Source organism: Triticum dicoccoides, chromosome 5A (assembly GCF_002162155.2).
Source record: "Triticum dicoccoides isolate Atlit2015 ecotype Zavitan chromosome 5A, WEW_v2.0, whole genome shotgun sequence".
Taxonomy (NCBI): Eukaryota; Viridiplantae; Streptophyta; class Magnoliopsida; order Poales; family Poaceae; genus Triticum; species Triticum dicoccoides.
Genome location: NC_041388.1, coordinates 452,167,974 through 452,177,787, shown reverse-complemented (window position 1 = coordinate 452,177,787; position 9,814 = coordinate 452,167,974). Strand labels below are relative to the sequence as shown.

General features: G+C 40.0%; 1 protein-coding gene across 1 annotated transcript; it reads left to right on the top strand.

Annotated features, from left to right (window-relative positions):
- The first annotated feature begins 910 nt into the window (after positions 1–910).
- On the top strand, positions 911–9,814 carry LOC119302252 (flowering time control protein FY-like). The gene is made up of 18 exons (XM_037579290.1): positions 911–1,251; positions 1,468–1,559; positions 1,687–1,755; positions 3,225–3,329; positions 5,007–5,102; positions 5,183–5,265; positions 5,371–5,442; positions 5,522–5,619; positions 5,739–5,798; positions 5,871–5,931; positions 6,013–6,100; positions 6,560–6,623; positions 6,812–6,890; positions 7,181–7,270; positions 7,922–8,010; positions 8,224–8,633; positions 9,023–9,283; positions 9,421–9,814. Exons 1-18 carry the CDS (start codon positions 1,014–1,016, stop codon positions 9,493–9,495), a joined length of 2,130 nt encoding a protein of 709 aa, XP_037435187.1. The 5' UTR covers positions 911–1,013; the 3' UTR covers positions 9,496–9,814.

The following is a 9,814-nucleotide window of genomic DNA, read 5'->3' as shown; positions in this document are numbered from 1 at the left end:
CCTATGGCATCGAAAATTAGTGGATCACCACAATTGAAGGGAGACATTGGGATGGGAAATCAGTGAGAGGGGACAAGGAATGGAGCACGTAAAGTGAGACGGTTCAAATTTCATTCATCTGCAACATAATACATCAAGGGCACAACTTAGTACTTTTTTTTCTTCTACAATGTCTTTTTTTAGAATGTTTGCTACTCTACTTATACTATTCCTACGCACCGGATCCATCTCGTGGCCTTAGGCCCAATTTACAGACCGCTCATGACTGCCACACCCCGAGTGTTGAAGCCAATGGTACCCCCACCACAAGAGAGCTCATATATGATGTTATATACTTCAAATTGTCGCCCAAGCACACATGGTATAGTGGGCTGGTCCAGTTCGAGCGTCTGACGTTGTTGGTTGGGGTCACCGGGTGCTCCTCCTTTTGTTATCTATGTAGGTTTTATTGGTTTCCTCTGGTTTTCAGTTTTTTGTTATTCCATAAAACTGCAAACATTTTAAACATAAAGACACTTTTAAATTCAAGGAACATTTTTAAATGTGACGTATGTTTAAAAATGTGTCAACACTTTTAAAAATGCATGAATCTTGTTTTAAATGCATGCACAATTATTAAAAATTGTTTAAATTTTAAAATATTATTCATCATGCATTGAAAATATGTTCATAGTGTATTAATTTTTTCGTATATTATTTTAAAAATATTCATAATTATTTTATAATATCTATGTATAAAAGAAAAAAAGATATAAAGAAAAAAAGATATAAAAAGGCCTCCAGCCAGCTTCACCAGCGGGTGGCTTCTACTCGACAGCCCAAGAAAACCCGGTTGGGCTTCTACCGGAGAGGAGAAAGCCCATCAGTTCCCCATCCATCGTCTCGTTCCAACCAAACCCTCTTGGCTTACTGTGCTCACGCTCCCGGCGGCCTCGACGAGCCACCCAAAATCCGCCCCTTTTCCCGCCGCACGGGCCCTAAACCCTAACCCAGTCGCCGGCGCGGCGCCGGAGATGATGCAGCAACAGCAGCAGCAGCAGCCTCTGCCGCCCCCTCCGCCGCAGCACCCGCCGCCGCAGCCCGGCGGCGGCGGCGGGGACTTCTACCGCGGCCCGCTGCAGCCGCCGATGCGGCAGCTCTCTGCGGCGTCATCCACCAACCTCGCGCCCGACTACGCCGGCCACCCGGGACCCCAGCAGCACCATCAGCAGCAGCAACATCAACAGCAACAGCAGCAGCAGCCGTTCGACGGTAATTACGCCTTATCTGGTTAGGGTTAGGTCCGTAGGGGTAGACTAGATTTGTTCGAGTAATTGTCGTATCGCTCGCCTTTTTTCCCCGAAACTGCGAGATGGAGATTCTTCTTAGAAACACCCGTAAAATCTGTCACATGCTCATGGTTTCGTGCAACTTTTTAAGATATAAATATTCATATTGCAACTAGATATTAATTTTGATTCAATTCAGCCTATGGGGACAATTTTGGCGCTAAGAGGATGCGGAAGCCTGTCCAGCGACGAACAGTGGACTACACGAGCTCTCTCGTCCGTTATGCTCAGGTAATATTTAGTTTTGTGTTTATCTTTTGAGAAGTTATTATTTTTTATATAATGTCTTCAACCATGTCCAAGGGAGACACAAAACGATACAAATGTATTGTGCAGCTCATCAGTTTGTATTGTGCAGGCTCGCATGTGGCAGCGGGATGCAAGGGATAGATTCACGTTGCAGCCAACCGCAGCTGCTGTCCTGGATGTATGTTGCCTGCTACCCTGCATGTAATATGTTATAAGATATTAGTTGTGCTATACTGAAGATACTGTTTAGTCAGAAATGCTGAAGATATTGGTTTCTCAAAAATACTGAAGATACTACTCGCAATTTGTATGCATTTTGTACTTAGAAAACCTCCTTTTGCTTCCAAATATGTTCATTTTGGATCATCTACCTTTCATTTCAAAGCACCAATATCTGTGATATATTATCCTTTATTATCTCATTGTTGGAAATATACTGAACAGTGTTCATAGTTAAGATTCTTTTTTTGCGACATCGTAGCTAATATTCTGGTATAAATAACAATGCTAACTAGTGGATGCATGCACAAGCATCAGTTGATTTTGAAGTGCCATTTTAGATTTAGAGAAAGAACTGTAGTGTTGCCTTACAAATGTATAATAAACATGATAGAAAATTGATGTTCTATGTAGGATGCCTATCAAATCTTGTTTCTGATAGTTTAGTTTTAGAGAAAGAACGTGCTGCCTTGCAAATGTATAAACATGATAGAAAATTGATGTTGCTGTGTAGGATGCCTAACAAATATTATTTCAGATATTTGTGTTCTTGTTATTTAGATTCATAAATAATTGTAAAAAAACTTGCATAATAACTCTTCGTTTTGTATTATCATTTTCATGTTTTCCTTATCTGGCTGATTGGATGTTTTTGCCTAAATAACTAATGCCAATGTGTACATGGTATATTTGTGAAGCAAATCTTCATAAGGTGCAAGTGCAGCTATATTTTAATGCAATTTGTTTGAAACAAACCTCTTAATTTAGAAAAAACCTTCTCTTTCATCTCATAGTTATCTAAGATAATCTATGGTTTTTCCAATCGATGCCAGGCCACTACTACTGTTGAGTGGCTTGTGTTATTTCATCAATCAACACACTAGTTTACTGGATGAAATCCAGGCAGACCTTATCACCTTAATACTGCCCTGTTTCTGGATATGGTGAATTGTGAATGAGCCGTCATGTATGGGCAGTATGCAGTTTGTCACTAGCAAGGCTTGTTCCATAGTGGTAGGCAAGACAAGTATTGTTTTGGTTAACAAGTAATTCCTGGGGTTTGGGTGAACTGTTGATTCTTCCAGGAAGAAGCAGTTAGATAACTCCCACTTTACAATTGATGAATGCACTCAGTAATGAAAAAGAACACCTGTTTACTTGTGTTTCATTTTGGCTCTTCCTTTTTAGATATGAAAGTGGTGTGATTTTAGTTGTCACTTGGCTAGTTGGTTTTGGATCTGATCTCTCAATTTTAGTGCTGATTTTGTTCCCAATTATATCAGTTACCATCTTCAGTAATAAAATTCTGATGTATGAGTGTTATTAGTGGAAATTTTCGAAGTTATATGTATTTACTACATCATGAATACAAGATTATAACTTCTGCTATTTCTTATCGAGATATACTGATTAACACCGTTATTGCAGATGTTGCCTTCTGTTGCATACCCAGACAACCCCTCTACAAGTTTTGCTGGGAAATTTGTTCATTCATCTATCAATAAGAACCGGTGCTCCATAAACTGTGTCGTGGTGAGTTAAGTGATACCCATCTCTCTATGTTCTTGATGCTCTAGCTGCAGGCACCTACTGTTGCATATCTCAAAAAACCCCACCAGGTCATGGCAGCAGGGTTACATGAACTGAAGATAGATGTGATTCTACATAATATACTTGTTTACCCTACTTGGCATTTCAGTTTTACTTGACTTTGACTTCCAAGATAGAAGTGGTATCTGTGAGCGTGATGCCTAGTGTGAAAGATACATGTTAATCATATAACAGGAGTCACAATACAAGAAGCTAATTCGACAACTACTTTATAGTGACTTTTTTCCCCTTCTGACATCATGCACTAATGCACTTTCTATACAGTTGAAATATTGAATGGGTGATTGGAGGTATTGTGGTCACCAACATTGGCTTGCTGCATTTTCGAAGCTTCAAACGTACTTGGCTTCTAGTAGTAGTAAGAAAAACTTGAGAACATCAATCCTGGCAGAATGTGTTCGAAATTAAAAGAATAGTTTGAAGTGTTCACAAACACTAGACCGTAGGCCGGGCTGGCAAAATCAGAGGCCCTGTGCTAAACATTAAAATATGCCCTACTACAGTAGAAAAATAGAATGATAATAATGTATAGGTTATACTGTGTCATGTAGCAATGGGGTGGATCGAGAATCTTATCCATTCAACGCTTGGTTGCATAGTTCTTTTTCAGATTGAGTTAGATTTATGGTCTCGGGATGAAAACATGACCTATCTAGATGTTGGAACACTAAACATCTAATATAAAAAAGATGAAAACAATAAAATTAACTACAAGGTATTGGTAAAATCAAAAGCCAAAACCGAGAAGATGAAAATTAAATAAAATTAGTTGAACTCACAGTCAAAGCCGCCAGTCCTTAGCCAATGGAAAAAGGGTTCCATCATTTGCCAAACTCGAACCGCTCACCTGGGCTCAGCTGCTGCCGTCTGGTGCTCAGCTTCTGCTTCGGTGTTGCGGACGAAGAGTCACAAACGCAGAAGAGGTGCAGACGCAGCCTGGATCTGGATGCTTTTTTACGTCTGCTTGAGACGAACGATTGGACAGGGATTAGGCTTCGAGCGATCAAGCAGCTGCTGCTTCCTTGCGTATCGTGAGCGCAGCCCAGAAGCCCACCTCACCGTGGTTGATTGATTGGAACATGCAACTGGGCCAACTGGACTCGAGCTTGCAACTGAGCCTGCTTCTGTAATATTGCTTTGAAAATCAGGGGCCCCTAGGAAGTGGAGGCCCTGTGCGGGCGCACAGGTTGCACTCCCATGCGCCCGGGCCTGACCGTACATAACTGAGCTCCCTTTTCTCTTCAAATCTATTGCCATCTCTATCTCCTTGTTCTAAATGTGCTACTTGGTTTGAAAATATGATGTGCATGAAGTTGCTGTATGGTCCTTAAATGTTTGAATGCCTAACTACCTTCACTACTTGGGTAGTAGACTTATTGAAGGATCAACATCATCACATGCATTAAAATCTGTCACCTAGGTTGATGGAAAATTCCAAATTCCCATGTTTTTACACTAGTTAGTAGATCAGCTTGACAGCTCCATGCCAGTATCTATTTTGTTGTCATCTATGTGAAAACTTTCATGAAGGTTCTATTTTGGTGTTATTTTTTACTTTTTTCTGGTCTGGGTCTAACATAGTGTTATTTCTGGATAAAGTGGACTCCTACGGGACGCCGGCTTATTACTGGATCACAGAGTGGTGAATTCACCCTATGGAATGGACAATCTTTTAATTTTGAAATGATTCTTCAGGTATTTCACATTAGCTACTGGTGCAGTTACTAGTGCCTTAGTTAACTTGACTTATTTGGTGTTATTAATTTGATAAATAGGCTCATGAACAAGCCGTGAGATCAATGATTTGGAGTCACAATGAAAATTGGATGGTTACGGGTGATGATGGTGGTGCAATAAAGTATGCTGGCCCTTTCACCTTGTACCATTGCTAAATACTGGCCCTTAATAATGTTAAATTGTTTGACTTGTTAACTGCATCCTTTGAAATTTGAATCCTTTCCAGGTATTGGCAAAGTAACATGAACAATGTCAAAGTGAATAAAACTGCACACAGAGAATCAGTCCGTGACTTGAGGTGATGGCTGTGCTATGTTCTTTACTTTAGATGTACCAAGTTAATGTTCATTCCCTACTTAAACACATACTTTAAACAGCTTTTGTAGAACAGACCTGAAGTTCTGTTCATGTTCTGATGACACAACCGTGAAGGTTTGGGACTTCGCAAGATGCCAAGAAGAAAGATCCCTAACTGGTAATGTTGCTAAACTTTTCCTGTGCATGTGCTACTTGATGCTTGCTTGTCTGAAGTAACATTGTGGTATTAACTTTTTGTGTGTGAATTAACCTGAATTTGCCTTCAAACTCAGCCAGGCCATGGTTGGGATGTTAAAAGTGTCGATTGGCATCCCACAAAATCTTTACTGGCTTCAGGTTAGTCATTATTATTGTTAGTTTAATAATGGGTTTATTTGTCCAGAGCTCATTTGTTTCTGTGCTATCCAGGTGGGAAAGACTATCTTGTAAAACTCTGGGATGCAAAAAGTGGTAGGGAGCTACGTTCATTGTAAGTATTTGTGTCCCTCGTCTTATGTTGCAAACCATGAAGTTCTGTGGTATGGCAGCACCTGATCAGCTATTTCTGCAGCCATGGTCATAAAAATATTGTGCAGTGTGTAAAATGGAATCAGAATGGGAACTGGGTTTTGACTGCGTCTAAGGATCAGATTATCAAGGTCAATAACTTTTACATTTCTACCCTGTTATTATTAACTTCTTACTTTTCCCTCTGAAAGAAGAATACTTAAATATGTTGGTAGCTTATTAGTTCTGCTGATTTTTACACATACTTGTGCTAGTGAGGAAGACAAGTTCATACTAATAGTGCCCGATGTTTGATACCAACTTTTAGAACGCACTTAAGCGGTTAAGCCACGTGATCCGAAAAAACCAAGCTTCCTAAACCTAATTAATAATCTATCATATCCATTAAGTCATGCTTCATAGTTGCAAGTAGGGAACAAACTCTTCCTCTCCTTCTAATGTAGTAGTTTCCGTACTCCATACTCAAATTGCATGTGCCTTCAGGAACTTAGTGTGTCTGCCTTGTTCTATCTGTCTCTTTCTATCCAGTAAATTAATCCATGATATATCGGGCAATTCCTCACTTATTATTGTGAATGTGTTTTGTGCAGTTATATGATATTAGATCCATGAAAGAACTTGAATCCTTCCGTGGGCACAATAAGGATGTAACTGGTTAGATTCCCATCACAGAATTTCAATTCTATGTTTCTTTCCTACAAGATTAGATATATTTTCACTCAAGTTATTCATTTGCTTTACATGATCAGACCAATGACTTAACGTTACAAAGAAAATTATAATGTCCGCTGCCCTTGTTCAGCATGGTTGTGTTATTTGATTTACTCTATTTATTTCTGCAGCTTTGGCATGGCATCCATTCCACGAAGAATACTTTGTTAGTGGGAGCTATGATGGTGGAATCTTTCATTGGTTGGTCGGGTAAGAAACATAAATGGAGCCATTGACATAATAATTCGGACTGGCCTGGCAGTTTGTTATCACAACTTCAATTTGGATCGGAACTCATTTTACTGTGATTTGTTGTGATCTACACCTTTGATAGTCATGAATAATTGAATATATAATTAATTACATATCATTGTTTTTCATATTTTTTTCAAGATAATCTTGAGATGTCCAGTTAACAAAAAGATACTCTAGTTGCTATTTTGTGTTGTTTAGAAATGATATCTCAAACTGATGAGCATATTTTTCATTGTTTTTGGCAGCCATGAAGCCCCACAAATTGAAATAAATAATGCACATGACAATAGTGTGTGGGACCTTGCCTGGCATCCAGTGGGCTATCTACTTTCCAGGTACTTAATTTACAAACTATTACTTTCTGAATTTTAAATCTTAATGTACGTGGCTGATCATGTGCTTGTGGGTTATTATTTTTCTGACGTACTACAATAATTGAAGTTCTGGGTTTGTCCTAAGTCAAACTTGTTTAAGTTTGACCAAATCTATAGAAAAGTACATTAACATCTAATCTCTCCGTTCCTAAATATAACTCTTTTTAGAGATTCTAATATGGACCACATACGGTGGAAAATGAGTGAATCTACACTCGAAAATACGTCTATATTCATCGGTATGTAGTCCATATTCAAATCTCTAAAAAGACTTATATTTAGGAATGGAGGGAGTAGAACACCAAATTAGCCTCATGAGATTCTTTACGAAATATTTTTTGTACTAGGTATATTTGGTGTTGTAGATCTTGCCACTTTTTCTGTAGAGTTGGTCAACTTAAACAAGTTTGACTTAGGGACAAACCTATAACTTCAATTATTTTGGAATGGAGGGAGTACTTATAGTTGTAAATGTGGATATAGAAACATGCTGATTGTAATGTTTGGTTATTTCTTTTAACTGTATCTGTATCTGAAATATTCAAACTTCCATTTCATGCTAGTCCTTGTAATAGCATTTGTTTGGACTGATATCTTGTTATTTTCTCTCAGTGGTGGCAATGATCATGCTACAAGATTCTGGTGTAGAAACAGGCCTGGCGATCTTACCCGTGATAAATTCAACAGCGGACAGATCCAAGGTTGCTTTGATTCATTCTCAGCTTGCTTTGTTTTTGGTTTGAGTTGTGAAAAAAAAGATGGGTAATGAATGCATGCCTTCTGATTGCACGAAATAGTTAGCTAGAGAATTCCATAAACATTACCAGTTCACTTTGTCTGTCTTTGATCCTCCGGGTATTGTTTGGCTTTCTTTTCTTGATCTGGGCAATAATTTGAAGATGTCAATTTATCAGGTTATGGTGACCAACACTCTGCTTTTGCTGGTCGATTCCAGATGCCTGAACAAACACCTGGGCCATTTGCTGGTACAATACCTGGCATTGGTGTTGCAATGCATCTTGTTGGATCTGATCATGGAGAACAGAGGCCATCTATACCTGGTCTTCCACCTGGCCCGCCTCCGTTGCCACCAGGTCCTCATCCATCTCTTCTACCCACTGGGCAGCAGCAACACTATCAACAGATGCCTCAGCAGCAACATTCTCAATTTCGGCCACCGCCTCCAAATATGCCACCGCCAGCACACATTCTTCAACATCAACAAGGACCTCGATCATCACTTCCTCAGCTTCCATCGATGCCAGGTTCCATGCCAGGGCCATCACCAGTGAACCCACCGCTACCACCCATGCCACACCCAATGGTACTATTCACCGATACCTTTTTCTATTATTATTTTCAGAATTTCTGTACCACTTTGTTTCCAGTGAAAAGCAACATTCCTGTACTGTCATACATGGTGGTTACATGGAAAAATTTGCGTACTTTAAAAAAAATAGTTCACTATTAGACCCTTTTAGTCAGGTGTTTGCTTGGCTGTTTTTTCTTCAACATTGAACACTCTTTTCATTGAGGCCAGAGGGGCAGGGTGCCACGCTACTATGATATGCATTATAAACCCAAATACATTTGAAGTTTCTGTTACATCTTTAGAATGTGAATCACATTCTGTACCATTTATACTGGCTCTTCTGCGCTGAATCCTTGGAACTACTGGAATGATGGCTGATATGTTGGTTTTGATATGTACAGGCAATGCAAGGTTCGTCAACCCAGATGATGCCTCAAATGCCACAACACTTGATTGGCCTGAACCAGAATCATCCGGGTTCCATCCCTCCCGGCAATATGCCTCCAATGGGCAGCTTCCCGAACGGAATGGGAAACATTCAAGGTTCCTCAGGTGCTTCTGGCATGCAAAACTTTCCTATGGGCAGTATGTACAACCGGCCTCAGGGCCAGATGGCTCCACAAGGACAGATGTCATCCATTCCTGGTCTAGGTTCTTACCAGGTAAGATTCCCGTCGCATGTTAATGGATTGTTCATATCTAAATTGACTTGCTCAGGCCATGATATGTTGTGTAAATTGTTTATTCGCACTGGTGCTGTGGCTGCCGTATTCACTCAAGTGTGTCTTTGGTCTTGCAGCCAGGGATGGGCAATGTTGGCCTTCCACCACCGCCGCCACAGCATCCTCCGCCTCGCGGTGCAGCACCACAGTGAAATCATGTAACTGTACAATGCTGACAGGGAGAAGTTTTCTGTGCCACATCATTGTAGGACCTGTAAATTTATTCATCGAGCAAGTCACTTGGTTTCCGGCAAGCCTCAGTGTAAAACCAGTAATTTTATTTGAGCAAGTCAGTATAGGCTTTACTTTCTGGCAAGGTTAAATATTTATCTTGGTTTTTATCTAGCCAATATTTTGTTCTCCTTAGCCCCATTTTCCGGCTTGGACACTGTTTCTTGCATGAGGCAAGAGCCATCCTGAATATTATGCATCGGAAATGAATTGATCATGTCTCACAATGTTACTGATGTA

Coding starts and splice junctions, on each gene's coding strand:
- LOC119302252 (XM_037579290.1), top strand. CDS start 1,014: ATGATGCAGCAACAGCAGCAGCAGCAGCCTCTGCCGCCCCCTCCGCCG. Junction 1,560..1,686: donor CTCTCGTCCGTTATGCTCAG/GTAATATTTAGT, acceptor TGTATTGTGCAG/GCTCGCATGTGGCAGCGGGA. Junction 1,756..3,224: donor CCGCAGCTGCTGTCCTGGAT/GTATGTTGCCTG, acceptor CCGTTATTGCAG/ATGTTGCCTTCTGTTGCATA.